This window comes from Chinchilla lanigera, unplaced genomic scaffold (assembly GCF_000276665.1).
Source record: "Chinchilla lanigera isolate Chin_1 unplaced genomic scaffold, ChiLan1.0 scaffold00174, whole genome shotgun sequence".
NCBI classification, from domain to species: Eukaryota; Metazoa; Chordata; class Mammalia; order Rodentia; family Chinchillidae; genus Chinchilla; species Chinchilla lanigera.
This window is the reverse complement of record NW_004955575.1, coordinates 241,989-268,772: the sequence shown is the minus strand read 5'-3', so window position 1 is coordinate 268,772 and position 26,784 is coordinate 241,989. Positions and strand designations below refer to the sequence as shown.

At 44.9% G+C, this 26,784-nt stretch overlaps 2 protein-coding genes across 9 annotated transcripts in view; both read right to left on the bottom strand.

Annotated features, from left to right (window-relative positions):
- Positions 1-19,114, bottom strand: part of Naip (NLR family, apoptosis inhibitory protein) — a 33,720-nt gene extending 14,606 nt beyond the window's left edge. For 7 of the 8 annotated variants that reach the window (XR_265067.2, XM_013509581.1, XM_005413916.2 and 4 more), the window contains exons 1-8: positions 19,031-19,114; positions 11,167-11,734; positions 9,953-10,052; positions 8,528-8,609; positions 7,026-7,077; positions 5,577-5,693; positions 2,707-2,806; positions 376-457 (exon numbers count right to left, since the gene is read on the bottom strand). Coding sequence is in view for 7 of the 8 variants with exons in the window: in XM_013509581.1 (XP_013365035.1) it covers positions 376-457; positions 2,707-2,806; positions 5,577-5,693; positions 7,026-7,077; positions 8,528-8,609; positions 9,953-10,052; positions 11,167-11,734; positions 19,031-19,033 (1,104 nt within the window). In the remaining variant the exon portion in view is untranslated. Of the gene's footprint in view, positions 1-375; positions 458-2,706; positions 2,807-5,576; positions 5,694-7,025; positions 7,078-8,527; positions 8,610-9,695; positions 9,737-9,952; positions 10,053-11,166; positions 11,735-19,030 lie in introns of those variants that run through there. The other variant, XM_013509584.1, reaches the window with a different exon arrangement.
- Positions 19,081-26,784, bottom strand: part of LOC102025409 (general transcription factor IIH subunit 2) — a 32,813-nt gene continuing 25,109 nt past the window's right edge. Inside the window, exon 17 of the mRNA XM_005413918.2 lies at positions 19,081-19,161. Within this exon, the coding sequence (XP_005413975.1) occupies positions 19,130-19,161 (32 nt within the window). The 3' untranslated portion in view covers positions 19,081-19,129. The remainder of the gene's footprint in view (positions 19,162-26,784) is intronic.

Genomic DNA, 26,784 nt, shown 5'->3' with positions numbered 1-26,784 from the left:
TCTTAGTTTGAAGGGGTCAGCCTAGTATCTGGCCATTTCCTTTTGTTAAAGAAACATCTTTCCAGCCCTGAAAAAGGTCAAAGAGCAAGTCCGGCCTTACTGGCCTTTAAATAAAGATCACAAATGGGATCCATGTAGCCCAATGCTGCTCTTTAATAAAAGTCAAGGCCCCAATGCTGAGTTCCCTGACCACTCATTCACAAAGCTAGGAATTGTGTCTTCCTGATACTCCATGGTAACCCTGTCTGCACCTTGCACATGAAAGGTGCTTGCTAGATACCTGGAGAATTTATGTGTTCACTTATTTATATTGAGTGATTCCTGTTCAAAGCAGTTTTCAACCACCCAATCATATCTCGCTGAAACATAACATACCATTATTTCAGGGAGTTTGCCACAGTCCTGGAGGTCTGGAATTACTTCTGCCGAGGACTTCATATTTTGGAGAAATGGACAACTAAGCATGGAAATTAAAAAGTATAAAAACGTATGCAATTAAACATTTGCATTAGGTTTTATAAAAATGCTATTAGAGTTTTCACGACAACCATTAAGTTAAAACCAGCATTTTCAGTGACTCCGTCAGGGTCACGTCACACAGGATGCTAAGACGAGGCTCTGAGCAATTGCAGAGTGTGTGGCTGTGACGCAGTGATGCTGCCCAGGGCTGGTGGGATGAGTACACACATAACACTCATCCAGGAAGCCAGCCATGACGAACTAAAGAAGCAAAAGTAGAGAAAACTCCATCTGTGGGTCCTGGAACAAAACAGGACATTAGTGGGAAAACATAAAGTCTGGAATGTAATTGTTAGTAATATCACAACTCTTTTTTTATGACATAGGGTCTCACTATGTAGTCCAAGCCAGCCTTGAACTTGATTATGTAGCCCAGGGTGGCTTCAAATTCACGGTGATCCTCCTGCCTTAGCTTCCCAAGTACTGGGATTACAGGTGTGTACCACCACACCCGGCTAGTAACTCTTAGTTCAGAGAAATGCATGGTGGTAGTAGAAGATGTTGGCATTGGGGGAAATCAGGCAAGGTAATATATAGAAATGCTCTATTTCTACTTTTTCTATAAATCTAAGTTATGCTCAAACTAACAGTTAATTTTTAACAGCTCTGTTAATATCAAAACTGAAAATGGCTACGAATATACTCCCTGAAAACTATTTGCCAGACACCCCAAAATCGGGACACAGATACCCTCTGAGCTCAGGGATGTGGTCTGTGTGAGGAACCAGGGGAGAAGTCACAAGAGCACTCCCTGCACTGTTCGCTTAGACAGGTAGAGGACTGAGGTGAGCGGGGATGGAGAGACAGAATAGCCAGTGGTCCTGGGCCCATTACAAACCAGAGAATCACAGGTCAGGGCCAGCGCATGAGTATGCATCCCTTCTGTTTTCCTTTGCTTTGCTGAAGGAACTTATCTCCCACATCTGAAAAAGGCCAAATGACAAGTCAGGCCCTAAAGAGGCATACAGGAATAGATACTTAGATACTGAAAGTAACAAGTAAGAGTTCTCATGTTTCTGTCCAAGGTCAGTCCTGTGCAGACCTATCAAGCAAAAGGAATATGAAGGAAGGTACAGTAAAAATCTCTTCCTAAAAATAAAAGCCAATGGCCAGGCATGATGGTGCAGGCCTGTAATCCCAGCACGCAGGAGGCTGAGGCAGGAGAATCGCCATGAGTTCGAGGCCAGCCTGCATTACATAGCGAGACCCTGTCTCTAAATAAATAAGTGTATAAATTCAAGCCAATAAAGACCTAGATGTGGTGGTACACATCTGTAATTCCAGCAATCTGGGTAGCTGAAGCAGGAGGAACGCAAATTCAAGCCCAACCTGAGGGGCTGGGAATTTAGCTCAGCGGCAAAGTGCCTGCCTGGCAAGCGCAAGGTTGTGAGTTCGGTTCCCGGTACCAGAGAAAAACAAAACCAAAAATACAGATGTGGGCAAGCCCAACCTGAGCAACCTAGTAAGATCCTGTGTCAAAGTAAAACATGAAAAGAGCTGAGGGCATAGATCAATGTGAAAGCCCTGGGTTCAATCCCCAAAAAAGCAGTGAGGTGAGCTGCCAGCAGAAGGGTACAGGAGCTAAATAAACCTTTCCTTCTTTAAAAAATAAAAATAAAGAAAGCTAAGTGCAAAAAGCCAGACACATAATATATCGTATGCTTACATTTATGTGAAATATCCAGGATGGGACAGTCCATAGACCCGAAGCAGATTCATGTCCGTTACAGGCAAGGTAGGTGTGGACAGGTGTGGGAGGGTTAGAAGTGACTGGTTAATTGTTTTGGGGTGATGACAATACTTGGAATTAAGTGGGTGGGGCAGTTGCACAGCATTGTGAATGTAAATGCCATTGAATTGTGCACTTTAAAATGGTTCGTAAATAAGCACACTTCCTACCAAAATAAACAGATGTACAGGAAGGCAAAATAAGTAGCAGTTTACTGTAAATTTCAGCTCTGCATAGCACTAGTATAGTTACAATAGTGTAAACATGAATGGAAAAATAATGATCTAACTGAAACCCAGATAGAACTATGATGAGAGGACAGCTAGAAGAGATGGGGTCCTGGGCAAGAGGACAAAGAGATGAGCAGAGGAGTGGGTAAGACGTGGTCCACAGCTAAAATGGGGGTGATGGAAAACTGTATGTACAAAGTCATGGGCTCTAGACAGCCACGTGCTCACCTGGGGAAGTATTTGGTGTGATCTGCTAAGGGGTCGTCCCCTTCCTGCCAGTTTTTCATGCACCCTCCACAGGAAAAGCACTGCACCTGGTCCTCGACCCCTGCACAGAAGGAGAGCTGATCAGTATTTGGTGCATGCGCATTCGTTGACTGACATGCTGGTCACAGCCACCAGGCCTTTATTAGGGCTGTGGTCTGTCTAAGCCTCTTGGTCCAGGGTTGGGTAATCAGCATGGTCATTGAATGCATCCCTGTGCTGTTTTTAATAAACACCCTCACCCTGCCCATCACCTGGGCAATAGGAAGATTTGCCGCCAGAACCTAGAACTGATGCTCCACAGGGAAATTTGTGTCTACTTTTCACAAACGAATCACATGAGCCCAGCAGAGTTCCTAGTATTTCTTTGGCAATCAGTGTCGTTTAATGAATAAATAAGAAAGAATAGATCTGGAGCTCAGGGAAGTAAAAACATATGAGCAAATCCAGGAACCCTATGTCAGCAACTTCATCAGAATTACTTGCTCTCAACACACCACTGCCAGGTTTATTCTGCTAGACACAAGACCGAGTCCCCTATGGGACTGCATTTCTTAGCAGGAGACCAGTGTTTGGTTCTGCCAAGGGCCCAGACTTGAACCCATCATCTTCCTCCCACTCTTGGGCCCCAGCAGCTGTGTACAGCTGAAACAGAGCCCCCTTTGTATCTGGCCAAAAAAATGAGGTCCTCGAGCTTTCAGAACCCGAACAGCATCAGATCACAGGGCTGTGGGGAGAGGATGAGCACTCGGGACAGTAGGGCCTGGAGAAAGCCTGCCAAGAGCAAAACAAGCAGCCAGTGTGTGTAGAAAGGGCAGCGTGCTCTCTTTCTAAAGGCTGAAGATTGTGAGGCATTAAGATTTCTGTGCCAATTAAATATGCCTGCTACAATCACAGCTGTACCCTTCTATCCCGAACTGCTGTTGTATCTGTGCTACCTACATGATTCCCCCACTAAAGGGCTCACAGTAACTCGGGGTGATCCTGATCTGATGAGGACCAGCAGGGCACCTAGGGAGGTACAATATGCCCTCCCTGTTCCCCTTGTGCACCTCAGGCAGAGATTTTGCAGAGGAGCCAGCTTTGGGGATTAACAGTGTCACTGTGGGAAGAGTAGCCATTCTTAGCAGGTACAGCGAACAATGGGAAGGCTCGCATGCTTCGGAATCATGGACATAAATTCTGTGGGGAGCGACTGAGCTGTGGCTGAGCCAGAGGTTGGTGAACTCCTCGGGACTACAGCAAAGCCAGTCCCAGGAATATGGAATGCCAGAGGCGGAAAATAGAAACAAGCTGACTCTAGCTCAGTGGCATATCAACAGGTGTCCAGCTATGGGATTCCTCCCTTTAACTACAGCATAAACAGCTCTGAGAGAGTTTCCCTTTCAGTATTCTTAGCAAAACACTGAGACCTTGCACTTTCGGCCCCATCGTACACTTCCCCCCTTTTTACTCTGTATAAATAAAGAGGCAGACCATGCTGGGATGTCGCTGCCTCTCCATTGGAGGTCAGGTCCCACCCAGCCCCAGTGTTTTTCTATGTGTCTTGTTTTTTCTTAATCTCCCATCACTCCCCCTCAGACCCCGCTGGCTTCGAGGGTTGTGGCAGAATTCTCTGACTTTCTCCTGTGAGCAGAGTGTGGCAAAGACTGTTACCCCCACCCCACCCCCCAGTCTCTCCCATTCTTCCACAGTAACCAAAGCCTCAATCTCTTTTTTTTTTTTTTTTTTTTTTTTTTTTTTTTGGTTTTTCTCCGGTACCGGGAACCGAACTCACGACCTTGCGCTTGCCAGGCAGGCGCTTTGCCGCTGAGCTAAATCCCCAGCCCCCAAAGCCTCAATCTCAACAGGGCACATCACCACCCAGGGAAAATGTCTGGTTTCCTAGCTGCGCTTTTTTTGTGTGTGGGGGATAGGATCTCACCATATATTTTAGGCTGGCCTTGAACTCACTATATAACCCAGGCTGGCCGTGAATTCATGGTAATCCTCCAGTCTCAGCCTCTTGAGTGCTGGGATCACAGGCGTGTGCCGCCATGCCTGGCCCAGCTCTGCTTTATAGGTGTATAAGGCCACCTAACTAAATAATGGGTAAGGAAATATACATAGAAGTGTTGTGACTGTTTTAAGCACAGGCAGGGGACAAGGAGCAGGGAGAATAATATATAGAAAGGAAAAGACATGACAGTGATCACAGACAGACCATGTACTTACCGTCTGTCTAGGTCAGGCTTTCACTTTGGGGTTCACACCTGAGGGGGGCATTGTGAGAGACGGGCCTTGTCTTTTCTGACAAAGCACAAGGCCAGAACAACTCCATTTCAGGTTTAAAAGCCCTGGCCATCTACTCACTACCCTACCCCGTTAGTATCCTGAGCTCTGAGAAATGATGACTGTGCACCTTCTCCCGGAACACAGCTGGTTTCCAAGATCAGAACCAAGGACTTCCTGTTCTAAACCCCACACCTGCTCTCTCTAACTTACTCGGAAATCACCTCCCACCCCCTCCCCCCTGAATTAAGTCAGCCGAGATAGATTGTAGCCTGTAAGTTCAGCCACTGAATGTAAAGGCCAGCCGCTCCTTTGTCCTGCGGCTGCTACCTCCCGCAGAAGTAAAGACAAAAGCCTCATTGAGACCTCTTGCTTCCAGTCTGAGCACATTCTTCCCAGCACTCCAACGATACAGAGAATGGAGAGAGGACGTAAAAGGGACACCTAACAACTGACAAAAAGAGAGAAGCTTGTTGAGCACAGGTCAACGCAAGGCCAGGATCCTCAAGTCCACATGGGGTTTAAATGGCCACGCAAGCAAGTGGGCACCAGGCGCTGCTCACCTCTGTAGAAGAGACCTGCTTTGACCAGGGCCGCCACTGCCGAGGCCTCTCGGGGCCAGTTCCTAAAAGTGTCCTGGCGAAGATCTTCATTAGCGAAGACACTGTCGTTGTCGTAAGCTTGAAGGAAAGGAGCAGGCCAGCGGTGAGCTTTACAAGGGCACTACGCAGTTTCCCTCCATATTCGCGATGCCAGGCCCGAGGTACTGAGCTTGTCTCAGAATAACCAGGTGTGAGAAGCAGAGGGACATGGCTGAGGTGAGGTGGCCAAGGGCTAGCACCGCGGAAGTGGAGTTCTGCATGTCTGGTGAGTATATTCTATTAGCTTCATTCTGCATATGTCTGAAATTTGCTATCATGAAATGTATCTTGAAATTATTTTCTTACCATCTAGCATCAGAATAAAACAAGAAAAAGCTAGAGGAGAGTTCCTCCTTCCGAGGTGAGTGTCAAGACTGGGAAAGGTGATTTTCCCAGAAGTGCCCTTAGGAAAGGCAGCTGGGTTCCGCTTCTCTGGGATGTCGCTTTGGTGGGCTCCAGCGGCTGCTCCCCTTGGGCTGGCCCTGGGCTTTGGCACCGTCCTCCGCGTGCTGGGAGGGTTGGACCATGTCGTTACGCTGCCTAAGATGAAACTGGCTGTGTTGCCATCGCCTCACGGTTTGGTTCTGTTTTGTTTGAGACAGGGTCTTGCTAGGTAGCCCAGGCTGGCCTTGAACTCTCAATCCTCCTGCCTCAGCTTTCTGAGTGCTGGGATTGCAGGCAGGTGCTAGACATTTCATTTTTTAATGTGAATATTCATTCATTTCTTAACACACAGAGCTTTTTTTTGTTGGTCTTTTTGAGACAGGGTCTCGCTATGGAGTTTCAGCTGGATTTGAACTCACTTTGTAGATCAGGCTGGCTTCGAACTCTCAATGATCCTCCTGCCTCAGCCTCCCAAGTGCCGGGATTACAGGCGTGCGCCACCATGCCCGGCTATGGAGCCATTTAAGAATGTTTTCAAAACACTTTATTCAGAAACTTCAGGTGTTTTAGGGACACGGTTAGTGGAGGAATCAACCCCAACATATTTCTCTATGCTCATCCTAAAAACTAACTCACTCTGCAACAGCAAAAATCTCTTATGGAAATGATTTTTAAGAAGAATTATGGTGGTGTAAAATGAGGAAAATGGAAGGGCTTATTTAAAAAGAAAAAGACAGGCGCAGGCCTATAGTCCCAGTACTCTGGGAGCTGAGGCAGAGGATTTCAAGTTCAAGCCTACCCTAGGTAATTTAGTAACTTGTCAGGACCCTGTCTCAAAACATAAAAATGGGCTGGCAGGTGTAATTTTGTGTGAAAGTCCTAGGTTCAATCCTCAGTACCAAAAACAAAAAAGGAAAAAGATGGGGAACAAGAAAGCAGACGAAAAAATAAACAAGCAAAGCCTTTGGAATACATCTGGGCTTTTACCTGATGCCATAGGTAATTCTCTTTTGACCCAGGAATTCACAAAATGTTCTCCCTGAGGAAAATTAAATCTATATTATTAATTGTTTAACTTATACTATATACACCTATGTAGGAACAGATCTGAAGAGCGCCCCCATAAAGAGTTTCATTAAGTAGAATGGCAGAGTTGTTAGAGAAGCATACCCTTAAGTGAATATTGGATGTTTTTTCCTTTTTGGGAAGTTGAACCCAGGCCTTTGTACTGAGTTATATCCCCCCTTTTTTTTTTGTCTTTTTGAGACAGGGTCTCGCTGTGCAGTTCAGGCTGACTTTGAGCTCACTTTGTAGCCCAGGCTTGTCTCGAACTCGCAACGATCCTGTTGCCTCAGCCTCCTGAGTGCTGGTACTACAGGCGTGCACCACCATGCCCGGCTTTCCCTAACCTTTTTCAAAATTTTAAAACACAGTTTCACTAAATCACTAAATTCCCAGGATAGGCTCACTTGCAATCTTCCTGCCTCAGCCTTCCAGAGTGCTGGGATTACAGGTGCATGGCACCCAGCCAGGAAGTTTGTAATGCAGTGTAAAATAACAGCAGTGCATGTTTACCCATACGCAATAGGAAATCTCCTAAAGGTCCCTTTTTTACAGAGATCTGGCTTACAAACAGAACTGCATTTAGACACCAGAGAATTCTGATTAATGAAGAAAGAGGGGTAGGAAGGAAAGGAAACTCAGGAGAGCTCTGTATTGAGCAACGGGTCCCTCTAAGGTAGCTGCACCCAGATTTCTTCCTGAAAGAAAACACCCTTCCTCTACTTTTAGTCCATGCTTTTGTTGTTGTTATTGTTGTTGCTGTTGTTTTGTTCTGTTTTTCGGTTTTTGAGATAGGGTCTCACTATGTACTCCAAGCTGGCCTTGAACTCACTATGTAGCCCAGGCTGGCCTTAAACTCACAGCGATCCTCCTGCCTCAGCCTCCTGCATTCTGGGATTCCAGGTGTGCGCAACCACACCTGTCACCCAGTCTACGCTCTTTACAGGGTCTTGGTCTTCTGATACATAGCCAATAAATCCTCTTTGTTGTTTTCACCAGTTTGGCCTAGGTTTCTCCTCACTTCTTGTTATCCTGACTTCTGTAGGGTAAAGACCCAGCAGGAGGAGCTGGCCCTAGGCCTTGGTGGTGGCAATGCCATGCTGGGGGACCTTTCCTGGTAGAAGAGGTACCATGAAGCAGCCTCAGCCATACAGCAATGATCAGCAGGGCAGGCAGAGCCCACCAAAGGCCACTTTTTTCTAGTCCCTGGGAAAGGGACTGCTAAGCGCTCCAACTTAGCAAGAGAATGTAAAACATCATTTTTCTTTTTTTTTAACCACTCTGCAGATGAAAGGCAAAAGAATGAAAAAAGAAGGGAAAAAAGAAAGAAAACCCACAACATACAAAGAATGCCTCCCCCCTTGGGATCCAGATATTAGGCAATCAAAAAAGACAGGCTGAGAAAAAAACTTCCATTTATAAATTACCGTTACTTCAACAAATCCTTGGTAGCTTTGAATATACTGGGCAATTTCCTCTGAGGACTTCTTACTTTGAAGAAATTCACATCTGTAATTTAAAATGTAATTAAATTTTACCCTAACACTGACATAAATGTCTTAGATCACATTAAACATAATGAACTGCTGAATGTTACCTTTCTATAAAATTGTCAAAACGTTTTACCACAAAACTTACTTATGAGAACTGTCACTGTTCTGAGACTAGTTATTGTTTATTCTTTTTTTTTCAGTACCAGGAATCAAACTCATGACCTTGCACTTGCTAGGCAGGTGCTATGCCACTGAGCTGTATCTCCAGCCCTGGTTATTCTTATTAGTGATAACATGTGCAATTATTTAAAATTAAATTTTCAGCTGGGCGTGGTGGCACACACATGTAATCCCAGCACTTGGGAGGCTGAGACAGGAAGATTGTTGCAAGTTTGAAGCCAGCCTGGGCTATAAAGTGAGTTCAAGACCAGCTTGCTGCATAGTGAGACCCTGTCTCAAAAAGATAAAAAAAATTAAATCTTCAGATTATCCCTCCCCAACTCACAAAACCAAACCCATAAGTATCTATGTATCTATTGTTTGATTTATATCTTTCATAATTTATTCGATATATTTTCAAACAAGTTCCTATTTAATCTGAGGCGTTATAATTTTTTTTGTTGTTTGTTTATTTTTACAGTGCTGGGAATTAAACCTGGTGCTTCCTGTATTTTAGGCAAGCGCTATACCACTGACCTACACATACCTCAGCCCCTTTCTGTTCTACTTTGAGGTTGGGTCTTGCTAAATTGCCCAGGCTGGTCTTGAACTTCCGATCCTCCTGCATCAGCCTCCCAAAGAGCTGGGATTACAAGTGTGCACCACCATGCCCAGTTATTTGAAGGCTTACCATACATCTGCTATAGTGCACGTTACTTTTTCCACTGAACATATCATAGCTTTCCTCCCTTTTTGTCTGCCTGGCCGCCCAAGTATAAGAAGACTTACGGATGTGAACACCTGCCCAAATGTTTAGGGCTGACCCAGTACCTAACCAGCAACTGTGTACTCACAAACAACCCCAAGTAGGTACTCCAGCAAGACTCTTTTGTCTCTGTCTTTTTAAAAACTAAAAAATTTATAGGGGTGTAGTGCTACACACCTGTAATCCCAACTACTCAGGAGGCTGGGCATGAGGATTCCAAGTTTGAGCCCAGGCTGGGCAACGTAGCAAGACTCTGTCTCAAAATCAAAACATAAAATAAAAAGGGCTGGGGTGGAGCTCAGTGGGACAGCATCCCTGGGTTCAAGCCCAGCACTGCCAGACAAAGCAAAGCAAAGCAAAGTAAAGCAAAGCAAACAAAACAAAACACAACATAACACTCAAGTGGTGTTAGCAGAAAGCACTTAAGCACTTACTTGGGAAACCACTTGGCGTGTTCCTGCCAAGGGTCGTCTCCTTCCTCCCAGTTTCCTAAGCATCCGCCGCAGGAGAAGCACTGCACGGTGTCCCTCTTACCTGTGGACACAGGACAAGGGCTCACTGCCCAGCAGTGGCCCTGAGGGATTCCCGGAGTAGGGAGAGCTCTCCTCACTCTGGGAATACAAACTGCCCCACGCGCTGTTCTTCAGGAGTGCTGGGTGACCCCAGCCAGCCCTGCCGCCCACCCCCCCGCGAACTCCAGCCTATGCACAGAGGGCCTCACGAGGCACCTGGCTCTTTGGGCACCCAGCCACGCAACTCCGCTCTGACCGGTGCCCTCCAGAACCGGGCTCCGCTCTCCGCCCGCCCAGGACAGGGAGATGAGGGTGCGGCCAGCAGGTCCCTGGAAGGGACCTTGGTGCTGGTTCTGTAAAATGCAGGCTCATTTCTTAAAGTCTTTCCTCGATGAAAACAGCTGTGAAATGGGAAGAAAAGGGGCAAACGGGCTGGCGCAGAAATGGCGTTCGCCCACGTGCACGAGGTAGGGCTCAGTAAAGGACAGTGGTTCCTACAAGTCTCCTTGTCATTTGCCAGCATCTGTGCGGTGGCTAAGACCACCATACTTGCCAAGTGGCACGTTCTGAAGTGTAAGTCACCCTCTATGGCAGACTTAAACAAACAAACCAAAAAACCCCTCAAAAACTGTAGAAATTTTACAAATCAGAAAGCTTACGGGAGAGCAGTGAAGAGATACTCATGCAGGAGGAGAGAGATCAAACCGCATCAGGGCCTTAAGAATACAGCCTGTATCATCTAAGGTCCATATTTATGGAAACACAGTCTTTTGGTTTTGTATAGAGTTGACGAATTAACACAAGGTACACAAAACATAAATCAAAGAAAAATTACTGAAGTGGAATTTTGGGCTTTTCTGTTTGTTTGTTTTGTTTTTTTTTGATAGGGTCTTGCTATGTAATCCAGGTTGGCCTTGAACTCTGGGCAACCCTCCTGCCTCAGCCTCCTAAGTGTTGGGATTATAAGCATGTACCACCATACCCTGCTTGAAGTAGAATTTTAATAAAATAGATTTTCATCTAACACAACACATTTAACAAGTAATGAAAGATTCACAAAGCAGTTCAAAAGCAACCAAAGTATGGAACCACAAGTTAAAACTTGAGAGAAGCTTTAGGAGATGATATCAAGTTACCTGTAAAGATGAAGCCGGCAGCTGCGAGCACCTTTGGGGACACTGCCTGGACATAGAAGGGCCAGTCCCGGAAGGACTCGAGCCTGGCCTCCTCCTGTCCGTACCTCGCTCGGACCCCGCTCGGCTCCTTCTCGGGCGTCCTGACCCGCACATCATACTTGCCGATGTTACCGACATCTCTGCCCAGAAGGAACCCGCAGCCCGGGCGGAACTCCTTGTGGCTCTCCACTGGGACCCTCCTGGTGCTGGTGCCGAAGAGAATTAAGCTGCAGCAGAAGCACTGGACCCCTGACTTCACCCCAGTGAAGTAAAAGCCAGCTGCTGCCATGTCCTGCGGGGTCCACGAGCTGTAGGTCTTGTAGGTTACAAAGGTCCTCAAACGGTTGGCTTCGCTGCGCATTCGAGAGTTGAAGCCTTTCTTCATTTTCGCACGGTCTCTGTGCTCTTCCTCCTCTTTCTCCTTCATAAATGCCATGGCGTCTATGCCCAGGAGAGAGGACAATTCTGAGGCCAAGGCATAATCAAACTGGGAAATCTTCTCCTCAGCCTCCTCCTGGGTGGTCATTTTCTGAAAAAAAAAAAAAAAAAAAAAGAGGAAAAGGTTGATTGGTTACAATAACACTTATATTATAAAAAGCATTTCCTCACTGTCTGAAGAAGGCAGAAACTGAAGAAATGCCTAAATTTCCAAGGCAAAGAAGCAGCTCTGTACATCAGAAAGCTTTCTCCAACCAGGGATATAGCTTGGCGGTGCAGCACCTTCCTGGCAAGTACAAGGCCCTGAGTTCGATTCCTGGTACAAAAAAAAAAAGAAAGCTTTCTCCGTCACACACACTTGCTGAGCACCTGCTTGTGCGGTGAGTGCCCTGCTGAGCACTGAGGGTCCGGCCGTGCAAGTGCTGCAGAGCCCCCCATCAGGCCCGCCATCGCGTGGTTAGCATTTGTGTCAAGGACGGACATCCGCACAAGCAGGTGCCTCACAGCAACGGTTTGATGAAATTACTCGTTTTTAAAAATCCTTGTTCTAATTGTGTTCATTTCCAAGTTGTGGTCCTCTGTGCCCAAGCTTGGGAGGCCCCAGCATAATTATGGCTACAGGTGCTATGCATTACATTTTACAAACTACTTCCCTAACCAAAAATTATAAAATATCACATTGATAAATATATATCTCCTTGTACCTTTTAATGGCTTCACTTAATGTAGGACACTTAGGCTATTGCCATTTTTCTTATCATAAACAGTTCAATATGCTTAGAACAAAGTCTTTGTTCTTAGTCTTTATTTCCCCAAGATACATTTCCAAAAGAATAATTACTGAGTCAGTCACATGCTTTTTGTTTTCTTGGTGTGTTTTGGGTGGTACTGGGGACTGAACCAGGGTGCTTGCATTGAGCTACCATCCAAGCCCTTTTTAAATTTTATTTTGAGATAGGATCTTGCTAGGTGGCTAAGTTGACCAGGCCAGCTTTGAACCTGTGATCCCCCTGCCTCAGCCTCTCAGAGTGCTGGGATCACAGGTGTGCACTCTCTAGGCCAGGCAGGTGCTGTGCCGCTGAGCTATATCCCCACCCCAGGTGCACACTATCACCCCCAGCTCCTACCAAAATTTTTAATGAAGAGTTCATCATCTCTAGAACATCTGCATCTACCATGTCCTTAATAAGGGCTGAATCTCTTGGATGTTTCTCAAATATCTTGTACTGTTTCAAATTAAATACATACTTGGGTAGACTGAGGTAATTTTAAAGGTTCCTGGCTGGGTATGGTAGCACACACCTGTAATCCCAGCACTGGAAAGGCTGAGGCAGGAGGACTGATGCAAGTTGCAGGCCAGCCTGGACTACACAGTGAGACCCTTTGTCAAAAAAGACAAAAACAAAAACCAACCAACAAACAAAAAGATTCCCATCTTGCATCATTCATTAAAATCAGATGAAGACCAGATTGTCATGAAATCTCTTTCCTTAAAGGGTTGGGCAAGGGATATGTCCATTCAGATACCACATCCATTCTAACAATATGTCAACACTTATGTACAATTTTCTGTTAGAACTTCCCACTTTGAGTCCCTCCCTACTTTTTAAACTACAGCTTTACTGAGATATAATCAACACACCATGAATCACCCATTTGAAATGTATTGCTTAATAGATCCGAATATAGAGACTTGTGTAGTCATCACCACAATCAATTTTAAACAGTCTTATCGCCCCGAAAAGAAACACTGTAACCGTTAGCAGTAGCTTCCCATTTCTCCTAACCCATCCAGCCCTGGCAAGGACTACTTTACTCTCTCTGTAGAGATATATTTATTCTGAGCCACACGTGATGGCACACACTTGTGATCTCAGTGCTGAGGGGGCTGAGGCAGGAGGAGGATCACCGCAAGTTAAAGGCCAGTGTGGTCTACATAATGAATAAGTTCAAGGCCAGCCTGAACTGCATGACAGACCCTGTCTCAAAAAACAACAACAACAACAGAAGAGATATACCCATTGCCCACGTTTCATATGAATCACATAATATATGGTCTTTGACGTCTAGGCACACTCCTTAGTGTGATTTTAAGGTTCAGCCACGTTGCAATACGTATTAGTACCTCACATTCGTTTTCGTTGTCAAACATGGCTCTGTGCTGCGGCTCTGTCACATTCTGCCTCTCTGTTCATGAACACTGGTTGTTTACACTGTGCACTGAGTGTGTGTTTCTGTAGAAACACCGCGGTCTCAGCCACAGCTGCACTGTCGCATCACACTCAAGTGAATCACTGCCCCGTAACGTCTCATGAGCAGGCCTGCACATAACAACACGCTATGCTTCCCGGTCCCACAATGCCAGGGAGGCTTTTCACCACCTCTGGGCCATTTTATCTTTGCCAATACAAAGGTCTTCAGGCCCCCGGCGGGGGCAGCACCAGAACTTGCCAGCCTGTTCTTCACAGCAATTTGCTTTAAAGGGACTGTAGTTTTGATTTTCGTGTCATTACGGGTTTGCTTATTTGCTAATAAAATTAGAAATCTATTGTGGTCTTTGGATGGGTTTGTTTTTTTTTTTTTTTTTTTCTCCGGTACCGGGAACCGAACTCATGACCTTGCACTTGCCAGGCAGGCCCTTTGCCGCTGAGCTAAATCCCCAGCCCCTGGATGGTTTGAGGAGTTGGTGGAGCAGACAGACTACCTAACCACTATATCAGTGGTGGTAAACCTATGGCATGCTTGTTACTGTGTTTTTCTTTTAAGACAAAAGATATTAGTGTATACGTTGTTTTTCCTAAACTAAAACCTCAGTATTCAGATTTAATTGCAGTGTTGGTACTTTGTGATAAACAAATGGGTTTTGGGTTGCACTTTGCTTCTGTTGCTGTTGTTTGTTTTGTTTTTTTCTTGAGACAGGGTCTCTGTGTACTTCAGGCTGGCCTTGAACTCACTAGGTAGCCCGGGCTGGACTCAACTCAAGGTGATCCTCCTGCCTCTGCCTCCTGAGTGCTGGGATTCCAGGTGTGTGCCACCACGCCCAGCTTGTGTTGCAGTTTGAAGCTCATCTTTAAAAGGTTCATCATTCAAATTAAAATAACGCTGAGATTCCATCTCATTCCAGAAAAAGCAGCTGTCATCAAGAAATCACCAATAACAAATGCTGGAGAGGCTGTGGGGAAAAAAGAACCCTTCTCCACTATTGGGAGGGTAGACTGGTGCAACCACTGTGGAAATTTGTGGGGTAAGATTCCTCAGAAAACTAGGATTAGAGGTCCCATTTGACTCAGCTGTTCCCCTTTGAGGTATCTTCCCGAAAGAATTGAAAACATCGTACCACAGGGATATATGTGTGCCCATGTTTATAGCAGCACAGTTTGTAATAGCTAAATCTTGGAAATAACCTAAATGCCCAGCAACCAAGGAATAGATAAAAAAGATATGGTCTTTTTATACAATGGAGTACTACTCAGCTATAAAGAAGGATAAACTTGAGACTTTTATAGGTAAATGGATGCAACTAGAGATCATATTCATAAGTGAAATTAACCAGACTCGCATGTGTAAACATCGTATTGTCTCTCTAGTATAAGAATCTGAACAAGTAAATAAGGTCCAACATGTACAATAGATATTGTGAAATGAGAAAAAACTGTTTAAAAGGAAAGAAGAACTAGAGTGGGGGGAAGGGGAAAGGAAGAAAGGGAAAAGGGAAGAAAAATTACAAGACAGTGAAACTACTAGTTTCTGTTAGTTCACTGAAAGGAAAGGCTTGTGCTAATATTGTTTGGAGAATATTTTATGCCCATATCTTGTACTCTGAGTAACTACGTTGAAGATAACAATACCAACATATTAACTATTGTTATTCTCCTATTATTTTGTTTTGAATTTTCCTCATAAAATAAAATAAAATTTACTATTTAAAAAATAAAAGGTTCCTCATCATCGTGCTGTATAAATCACCTTACACTGATACGGTAACATTTCGCTGCAGCCCTGTTTCCTTCCTTTTTCATGTTATTTCCTTGTTTGATTTTGCTGTGATGGGGCAGATGCCAGGGCGTTGCACCTGCTAGGAAAATGCTCCACCACTAAGCCACACCCAGCCCTATCATGCCATTCTAATTATCCGTCGGAGCATTTCCACCTGCCTCACTAGTCCTGAGATTTTTAGGTCTCTTTTATTTACATTGTTTCCTTTCTTAGGAACAATACTGATCTTCTTACACCCTCGGGAGCAAATGGGCGGGCCCACTGGCAGCAGCTCCTCAACACTTCTCCCAGCGCGTGAGGCACACGTGGAGTTCCAGCAGTTGGACGTGTGCCGTTGTAGTGTCTCTGAGGTCAAAGGTGTGAAATCAGGGCCCTTAGTAGCATGATGTAATCAGTCCAAAGGTCTTTGTTTGCATTCACATTTCAGCCACCTCTGTTACAGGGAGAGTTGATGTTTTCCCCTATGAGATAGATTTCCTACTCCTAGAATGTTACCCAGCTCATCCAATTTGGGTTTGCCCATGACCTGCACTTCTGCAAAAGCTGCCATGAATTGAAGGTCTATGTTAAGACCAAGCATGCCCTTTCACTTGAAGCTACATGTGACGGTACCTAATCAAAACGAAAGAGCTCCATTATCTCTGATAAGCTCATTGTAGCAGTGGTTCCTCAGGAAGCACTTGACATCAACCTACAGGTGATCTTGCTTGTAAATAGTTCCTTTTCTCATCTCACGAGGGTCTCTCCATGCAGTGCGTCTAGGGCAATCACCTATCAGGTGAGGGGCCAGTTCCCATCAGACCAACAATGGTAGCATCAGAAGGAACTGGCCATGACTGTCAGCCGAACACTCGTCCTTACTAGCCAGGACATAGTATCCATGGCTAACTTCCTTTGAATTCTTTTTTTAATTAACTTAGCTATTTCCTCTGGTTTTGGATCTACCACATTCAAGTTCCACTGAGAAATGCTTCCTCTCAGGAAGAATTGCAGTACTTGAGTGAACTAGCTTGAACTAGTAAATAAGGTCCAAAATGTGAACTCAAACTAGCAACCAGCGTGGTACCAACAGTGCGAAATATTTCTTCCTCCAAATAAAGCCCTAGATATCACTTAAATTATAAAGCTAAACATTTATTTCAGTGATCCCAGTCACAGTCCCATCTTCAGCGATGACACAACCTTGGACAATTGCAAAAACTCATGAGACTCTGTAGTACTTGCCTAAGGCTTTCATAGAGGTCAAGACACACAGCTGGCCTGAGGAAACACCAGGCCCAGCTTAGTTTCTGGGAGCCATTTTTAGTCCCACAAGATGAGCTTCACCTTTAGGTAACACCACTGCATTGTGAACCCTAACCGCAAGCTCATTCCGGCTGCCCTGGTCTGTCTCACACCTAGCCAGGACCCCCTTCACCACGAGTTAGCACATTCATTGCACTTTGGCCAGTGAATACACAACAGTGAGGCCTCCCCAGAGATAAATAAGCACAGACTTGCAGCACTCCAGCTGAGATCAGTGTTGTTCAGACGTAACTAAGTTTGGTGGCCAGTTTTGCTGGTCCTGAGGCCATTTCCCAGGAGAAAAGATGATTTCTTTTTTTTGGTACCAGGAATCAAGCTCAGGACTTCACGCTTGCCAGGCAGGCACCGTGCTGGTGAGCTATTCCCTTGGCCTGAAAAGATGATTTCTGAGGCCCTTTCCAGGTCTGATGTTCTTTGACTACAGGTACTAACACCAACAGAGTAAGTATGTCCCAGAGCTGGGATTTAAACTCAAGTCTATGTCACCCCCAGGGTCTGTCCTCCTTCCTTCCTGCCAGGCTGTGTGCAAAGAGAGAAACAAGAGAACAAATACAGACAGAAAAGCTGGTATTGCACAGAAACCCCCATGAACAGAAACCCAGAGGACCAGTGCTTTCTTGCAAGGGATGAAGCATCAGCTATAACCCCTGGGCCACTGGAGTCAGGGGGTCCCCACAGGGCCCTGGGCCCGAGCAGCCCCCTCACTTCCTGTGAACTGTGTGGACTTGCTGGCCAGACAGGCCCCCTGCCTTCCTGAGCAGCCAGGAAAGACGGTGAGAGCCACTGCCTAGACAGCCCCCCTCAGCCTTGTTGAAGCAGCAAGTGTTAGGAAACTCGTTTGCCTTTTCGTGTGGGTTGTGAACTGCAGCAAGATCATTTTCTGAGAAGTTGTTCTGCCCTTTCAGGGGCTCTTTGGGGTCCACACGATAGGGTCACTGCCTTCCTGCAGGGGGGTGCACACAGGGGTGGGACCTTCAACGCCAGAGGCACTGGCTTGCACGCAGCGAGAACTAGGACTCAGGGAGACGTGCTCTTCTGTGTAGGGTCGAGCCTGGGCCCCCGTCACTTCCTGACCCAGGGCAGATCCTTGGAGCACTCAGGAGGAAACTGTAGCTCTTACCAAAAAATGGGGCCCTGTTCTGTACTGGTAAAAGGCTGGAATATCTTCTCTGCTTACAGATACTTTAGAAGCTCAGAGGAAAGTTAAAACATGAGGTCAAAAAGCAAAGCTTGTATTGTCACTCCCTAGTGAGAAACAGCCACATGCATCCCCACCTCTGTGTGCACACGGAATCCTCTGAAGAACATGAGACTGACCCACGTCTGCACTGCTGGGCAGGGCCCTGGTGGCATTACCGAGCCTCTCTACCCAGGAGTCTGTGCTGACCTGCCTCACTCTGTACAGCAGTGGTGCCCAGGGAGTGTCCCCACGCACAGGAGGGCAGTGACTCCACATGCCAGCTGTATTCACAGACATAGCAGTGCTCTGCGTGCGGGTGCCAGGGCGCGGCTGCCCAAGGCGGCCTCACTACTCCCACAGCTCTGCTGGGCCGTGGGACGGGTGCTGACCATGCTGGACTGTGAAAATGTCTCTTTTGAAACTCACTTTCAAAACTATGCATGACGCAGAGCATTTATGGTCTTTGCCCATTCGTGTCCTCTGCCTGCATCCGCAATGCCCTGTTTCGCTTTATAGATCTTAACGCATCCTGATGGTGCCGGTGCACTTGTCCCATGCATTGCCAGCACTTTAATCTTTTTTTCTGTAAGCAGTTTTATGTTTCTTACATATTCAGCTTTATTAGTCTTTTAAAATGTTTAAAAATACTAAATGTAGAATATTTATATTTTTTTGTGTCACGTGAGCCTTTGTGAAAACACACTTGGCTCCTTTTTGGGGCGCCCACCTGGGGACAGACATAACAGGCTATGCACGACGGCGATGCTTGTCTTCCTGTCGCTGAATAGAGCCTGCAGTAGGTAACCTGCCCTTCTGCATGCTGACATCATTAAAGATACTTTCCCTGATGAAAAATAAAAAAGAGCAGGAGAGGGAGGAGGGTGTGGAAGAAGAGTTCCTACTTACCATGGAATGTCCCCAGGTCCCGGTCCGTGGGGGGAGAGTGCTGGCCAGAGAAAGGAGGACGAGAGGACACGGCTCAAGTGCAGACGGCCTGTGCCTCTCCTAGAACGGGAAGCAGAGTCTGTCCTGAGGAACTGAAAGTGAAAACAAACGGCACATTAGAGAAGCACCGGCCAGCGCTGGGTACTGAGTACACGGTCAGTCAGGACTCAGAAGGAATAATGAGACTGACAAGTCCTGCAACAGGAAGTATAGAGCCCACCAAACAAACGTATGCCCACGCCAGGAAAAGCAAAACAATATGGTGTTTTCTCCACAGACGGTGTTACCCTCGTATGGGGGACCCTAGGGGGTGTATGGCAGGAAACCCACTGCACTGCCAGCCCTTAGAGAAGAAATTGACAATGCACATGCAGCAATCTCAGTGACCAAGGTTACCCATGCAGCGGTTCACTGTACTAAGAAATGTCCGGAAGCTCACAGCCATAGAGCACCTCTTATAATTGTAGAGGCCACAGGTAAAAAAGTAATGTATTAATCCCATGACGTCTCAATACATTTAGTACTAAAATATTGACACAAGTTTTTCTTTTCCTGAAGTGTTTACATTTTTTTTGGTGGACTCTATATTATTCTGAAGTTGGTGAAGATGGGTTGTTATGCTGTTGGTATCTTTTTCTTCGATGGTGACAAGTTTCTATTCTGGTATCTTTTTTCAAAAAATTATTTTATTTATTTATTTTTTGTACTGGGAATCAAACTCAGGACCTCGTGTTTGCCAGGCAGGCGCTTGTGCCGCTGAGCTGTATCCCCAGCCTTTTATTCTCTTATCTTTTAGGATCTTCTTTTTTATTTTTGGGGTTATAAAATTTCCAAATATTGTATCCAGGTATAGGGTTTTTGTTTTGTTTTGAGACAGGGTCTCATTACATAGTTTAGGCTGGCTTTGACATTACCATGTAGCAGGGGGGACCTCAAATTTATTGAGCTCCCCCTGCCTCAGCCTCCCAAGTTATCTTCTATCATTTCTTTACCAATTTCCTTTTTAGGGGTGGGTATTCTCACTTGTTAGGTGGGAATGTAATCGTTAACGTATGTTTTTTTTCCTCACATATATTCTTAGTGTTTTTGCTCTACTTTCTGGATTTCCTCTTTTACTTTGCAGCTTTCCAACGTTGTAAAATTTCAGGATTTCCCATAGTTATTTTCTGTTCCATATTTTCACATTTAATTTTTTCCACCCAATGCAAACTTCTTGAATGTCTCATGTGATACTAATGTTTAAGCTCTTTTGTCTGCTGAGTTATCTACTTCTTCCACGGTTATTACCACTTATCTTGATGTTTATTTTTCCCATTACCAGATTTCTCCAAGTGTGTAGTGATCCCTGATTTTCAATTCATGTTTAAGAACTGGACAATTTAAAAGCAGAATGGTTAAAATAATTGTTTAAGAGTCAAGGGGGCTGGGGATTTAGCTCAGCGGCACAGCGCCTGCCTGGCAAGCGCAAGGTCGTGAGTTCGATTCCTGGTACCAGAAGAAAAACCAAAAAAACAAAAGAAACCAAAAAAAAAGAGTCAAATGAGGGGAGAAGGGAGTAGCTTCGTGGCAGAGCACTTGCCTAGCATGCAAGGTCCTGAGTTTGATCCCAGCACCAGGGAAAACACCAAATTAGGAGCTACATGAATGTGATTTGAATTGCAAATTTTCAGTTTAGGGAGGATAGATTAGGAAGGCAAGATTTACCCTCAAGAAGCCCTAGGTGTCAGAGAAGCACCTCAGAATGATCTCAAGTTACCCGGAAAGATAAAAGTAGCAGCTGGAAGCTCACCTGGGATGGTCCTTTGGCACGGAAAGGCTGTGCCCTTAACCTGTCAGAGCTTCAACACTCTGGGTAGTGCCAGCGTTGAATTAAGCTGCAGGAATCTAGTTGGTGCCTTACTTCATAGCATGAAACCTAGTGACCTCTGAGAGGCTCACCACCCTATGCAGAGCCCTGAAGCAGACAGACTTGGGTTGCCAGGCACAGAGACAGCAATGGCATGAAGGGCAGAAAATAAGGGGTGAACTGAAAATCTGCTCATGTGACAGTCACCTGTATGCCCCATCATCGGAATATTTGACATACAGGTGTTAACCCTGAGGTCAAAAAATTCTTGAGAAAATTTTCCCAACTCCCACCAATACTCAGTGTATTGGTACCCTGAATCAAAGAATTTTGGTTTAACACTGTTAACAGTCCAAACAAGTTAGGTATTGTTATCTTCATCTTGCAGATGAAATAACTCAGGCACATGGTTTAAGATTTACCAGGCAGCCTAGCTAGAGTCTGCATGTTTGGCCATTACACCGTGCTGCCAGAGGATTTTTTTTTTTTTTTAAGACAGGGTCTCATTATATAGTCCAGGCTGGCCTCTAATTTGTAGTAATCCTCCTGCCTCAGCCTCCTGAGGGCTAGGATTATAGGCGTGCACCACCACACCAGGCAAGAGGAAAAATTTTAAGGAAAGGCTAACTGCAGGTCCCCAAAGGGTCATTTCTTCCCCCTTTTTGCTAGTTTAGCAAATTGCTACTGTAAGGCATATAGCTGTTACCAGGTTTCACTGGCTTTCACAACTTTCCTAACAACTACAATCACAAAGGAACAGTGTTCTTTTCACACATTTTCCACAGTGCAGCCATCTGTTCATAGCCCCACTGTTCTTTTTACAGGAGGTTCACAAGTCAGGGTGAGGCAGAAGATTAGGGCATGGCAAAGAGGCTGGACAAGAGGGCGTGAGCTGAGAATCATGCAGGGTTGGCAAATCACAGCAAGGATGCATGCGCAGAACAGCTTCCCACTGCTGGGATCTGATGGCACAAGAAAATATAAAGGAGGCAGCCCCTTACTTCGAGGCCACCGCCCTATTCTTGCAGTGACCCACACTGCATGCACGGTCTATCTTCTTTTCCCTTCAAAGTACTTCCTTTACCTTTTTTTTTTTAAACTTTAAAACTTTCACATTGATCAGTTGTCCTGTCCAATTTTTTGAATGGGACAGTAAGAGCCTGGAAAGGACCACGGGCCACCACATGGTCTTTTAGCCAGGGCAGCCTTTTCACACTGCAGACCAACACTTCTGCCTCCAAATTTTTATCTAGCAAACCTTACTTTTCACCACTAATGTCAGTGTTTGTACTAATATATTTCTTTTAACATCCTGCAGGTTCACTGCCCTCATAAGGAATTCTTAAATTTTTTCTAAATGTTCACTGATGCAATAAGACTTCAGGTCTATTTTTAATATATGATTATACATCTCCTTGAATTTTCTTAGTAGATATTTTATTATGTTTTGTCTTTTATATTATTTCATTTTGTCTTATTGAACATATCCTTTAATGTGACCCTGCTTAATAATAAACACCCCACCTTATTCTTGAATTTGCTATCAATACTTTTAACATTTGGCTATTAAATGATATTTTTTGTAGATTTTTAGTGGATATCCTTTATGAGTTGGAGAAACTTCCCTTTTATCCCTGGTAATATCTAAACCTTCTTCACATTAATTAGAAGAATGTAAATCTCGGATCTTTATGGCAGAAATGGGGAAATTTTCACAAAGGAAGGCAATTAAAATACTGAGTAGCTAAAAAGGAAAAGAAAAAAAAAAGGAAGTAATGAAATACTCACAGAAGTTCACTTCCCAATCTGAAAAAAGGATTTGGTGTTTTAAATTTTAGAGTAATTTAACTACTTATCAACCAAACTGGACAAGGAGGCACACAAGGCAGAAGTTAAGTTTTAGTCATTCGACAGCACACATATATATCTCATTGTGTATGTGTGTTACAGTACTGGGGACTGAACCCAGGCACTTGACTCAGCTACATCCTCAGTTCTTTTCAAGTTTTTTGGAGACAAGTTCTCACTAAATTGCTAAGCTGCCCAGGCTGGACCCAAACTTCCAGTTCTCCTGCTTCAGCCTCCAGTTCTGCAATTATAGGTGTGCTCCACAATGCTTGGCAGAAATCCAGTTTTATTTATTTTTTTTGGTACTGGGAATCGAACTTACAACCTTGTGCTTGCCAGCCAGGCGCTGTGACACTGAGCTAAATCCCCAGCCCCTAGTTTTATTTCTTTTTAGTGGTTTTTTGAGACAGGGTCTGGCTATGTAGCTCAGGCTGGCCTCGAACTTGTGGTGATCCTTGGCTCAACCTCCTAAGTGCTGGGACTCCAGGCGTGTGCCACCGGACCAGGTAATTCCTTGTTGTTTTGTTTTTGCAGTGCTAGTGACTAAACCCAGGGGCTCATGCATGCTAGGCAAGCACTCTACCACTGAGCTATATTTTCAAACCATTTTGAGACAGGGTCTTCCTTAAGTTGCCCAGGCTGACCTTAACGTTTATTATTGATGATTTTGTACTCCAAGAAACTGTTGTTTAATTTTGTGGAGATAATCTAGAAATTAACAATTTTATTGCTAATATGGAACAACTGGAACACTCATACATTGTGGAAGGTAATACGATTTTCTTTCTTTTTTTTGGTTTTTTGAGACAGGGCCTTGCTCTGTAGTTCAGGCTGGCCGTCAACTCCCTATGCAGGCCAGGCTGGTCTTAAACTTGCAGTAATCCTCCTGCCTCAGTCGCCCAAGTGCTAAGACTCCAGGTGTGCACCATCATGTTCAGCTTCCTAATAGCTTCTTTCTTTAGCAGTGTCATGTGAAGTATACATTTACCACTCAATCTATCAATTCCCTTCGTATTTATCCAAGAAAAATGAAACATGAACCACAAACATGTATACAGGAGTGTTCAGAGCAACTTTATTCATAACAATCAAAACCCAGAAACAATCCCAGTGTCCACTAGGAATAAACAAACCTGTGGAATATCGGTAATAAACAGGAACTACTGATATATACAGCAATGTGAAGCCACTGTATGGTTCAATTTATAAGAAATCCTATCTAACAGGCAAAACAAATCCATAGCAATAGAGAAGAGACCAGTGGTAGCGGTGCTAAAGTTCTGGGAGTCCTGGCTGCAGAGGAGCCCTTCTGAGGTAATGATGTTCCATCTTCTATCATGGGCATCATATCGGTCACTTAAAACACAGGCATTCTAATGTATGTTAATTAAAATAATAACATTGAAGTTTTAAGAACTCTAAGTACATACACAGACAATCTAATGAAATAAAAAAGCAATTCCATATTTCGAGTTTGTTTTCTGTAAAATTAACTGGATTTTCTTAAAGGTTCAGTACAATTCCAGTAATCAGATCTGGTTGTTTTGTTTTGAGATAGGGCCCCACTATACCTTCCAGGTCAGTCTTGAACTCCTGGGCTCACATGATCCTTCTGTCTCAGCCTTGGGAAGATCTATTTTAGGTTACTAAGTGCCTCTATAAAATCATTAGGGCTGTTCTTACAGCATTTATCATAAGCTCCTGGAGGATTCACTGAAGCACAGATTGCCAAGCCCACTCCAGAGTTTAATTCAACAGGTCCATGGGCAGGGGCGGCAGGGAGCTCAAGAGTTTGCATTTCTTTTTTTGAGGCAGGGTCTTGCAATGTAGTTCAGGCTGGCCTCAAACTTGCTGAGATCCTTCTGCCTCAGCCTCCCAAGTGCTGAGATTACAGGCATGTGCCACCATGCTTGGCTCAAGTTTGCATTTTTAATGCATTCCTAGATGAGTCTGATGCTACTGGTCCAAGCAACATATTTACAATCACTAATTACAAAGATACTTAAAAATTCCTCCTTTTCCTCCAAAGAATCGTGTTTGATTTTTATTTCATAGTATGGGGATTTTAATTTCATTTAAATATCAAAATATGGCACTGGAGGACCCTATATTCCCGGAAGGAAAGAATAAGCTGAGGCTGAATAATGATTACCTTATTTTAATTACCTTATTTTTTATTTTTCAGACTAGGTAACACACACGCATATTATGTATAAAATTCAAAGCATGCAAAAGGATCTGAAGTGAAAGCTCCTTTCTACCTCAACACGTCAGAAGCAGCATTTCCCTTCTAGAAGTTACCCCTCTGGGTCCACTTGCTCCCTGTTCTTATTTGCCTTCTGCTTAACCCTTCAAATATGTCAGCTGCAACCAAGCTCGTCTGATAGATCTCCTGTCTACTCCTTTAACCCTGACATATTGCTAGCACTTCTTTTGGCTTTTCCAGTGCTGGAGATTGAACAAAAGGCTTTTACACTGAGCTATATCCCCAGTGCTTTTTTATTTTGTATTTTGAGATGGTCCTGCTGTGTAGCCCAGGCTGGGCTCAAACTTGCAATCCTCCTGCCTGAGCCTCCAGAGTGCTGGGATTACAAGCAGACGCCACCAGGCCCAGCTCATGCAGACCTCTTTATAAGACTGCTTCTTTTCAGACTAGAAGCTCACATGTCCAAGGTTAGTGCCTACATCCTCTTTCCAGTGTCTATTTCCCTGATGCCTAGGACCTTGGCAGACACATAGCTGCTACGTGGGGTTTGCTGAGTGATCAAGATGTTCATGATGAAACTGTTCATTGCTTCCAGGATCCTGGCCTAGGTGTGACTTAGAGATCAATTAGTCAGGTGAAATTGAGTAAAGACCCCAGAAGAGTCCTCAGCCCATCTTGTAATCCCTTTCCCAGAACAGAATCCGACAACATGCAAACAATTCTCAGCCCAGAGAGGTACTGGGGCATCAGCACACCACTTCCCAGAAATGCGACAGCCTCTCGTGCTTGAGACTCACGCTTCTTCCATTTTCTTCTCAGCTCTTGCACTTCGTGAAGGCCTTAGGCTTTTATCAACCCACTTCCCAGGGCTGGTTGCACCCCGTCTTTCTCAACACTCATGAAATCACTTCATGCTATGAACTTGCTGACCGTAACAGAGGCAGCAGAGGAAGTTATGCACGGCCAGAGACGAGGATGGTACAAAGCATTGAGTAATCTTCCACAGTCCCCACAGCGCCTTCCTACTTCCCCTCCAGGCAGCAGAAGCCCTGCTGACCTGTTTTGACATGTTAAGGTTTTGTTTCTTAAACAAAAAAAGTTTTTTGAGCTGTAACTCATAAAACTTACCAAATTAAAGAGAATTATAAAAGGGTACCATGAAATGGAGTAAACAGGGAATGAATGTGAAGAGGTAAGAAGTGTTGTTTTGAGGTGTGTGGAGGACACCTGGACGACTCTCCTTGAAAGAAGAGCAATTATCTCCATTTTGGCCAAATGTGGCCCTATTTCCATGTACTGACATGTACAGAGCTGGCTAGGACTTTCCCTTATCTCCTCAACCGGCTTTAAGCAAAGCAAATCGGTCCAGCTGAGGTGTTGAGGTGTAGTCTCTGAAGCAAGCTGACCGGGCAGTGCTTCCCTGCCCTGCAGCTCCCAAAAAGTATGTGTGAGCCGGGCGGAAGAGCCAGTGCTCCATGCTGTCAGCTAGGATCAGCCTCGAGATAGAGGCTATCACTCACCAGGGCATAAAAAGTTACATATCAGAGCTGCAGCACCAACCCCAAAACATACTACCTCAGTTGTGATATGCAGATTACTCCTTCTGCATATCCTCTGCATTTGCGGAGGTGATTTCAGGCCTCCTACCTGGCCCAGCTCACAGCACTCATGTACTTCCCACCGTTCTCACAGTCACTCATCTCTGAGCCACTCCCTTCTTCACGAATTAATAAAATCTGGGTTTGGCCCTGGGTCGAGGCCTTTGTTCCAGTTAGCCATGATCCTAGCTGGACTTAGGACCCCTTGGCTCCCCAC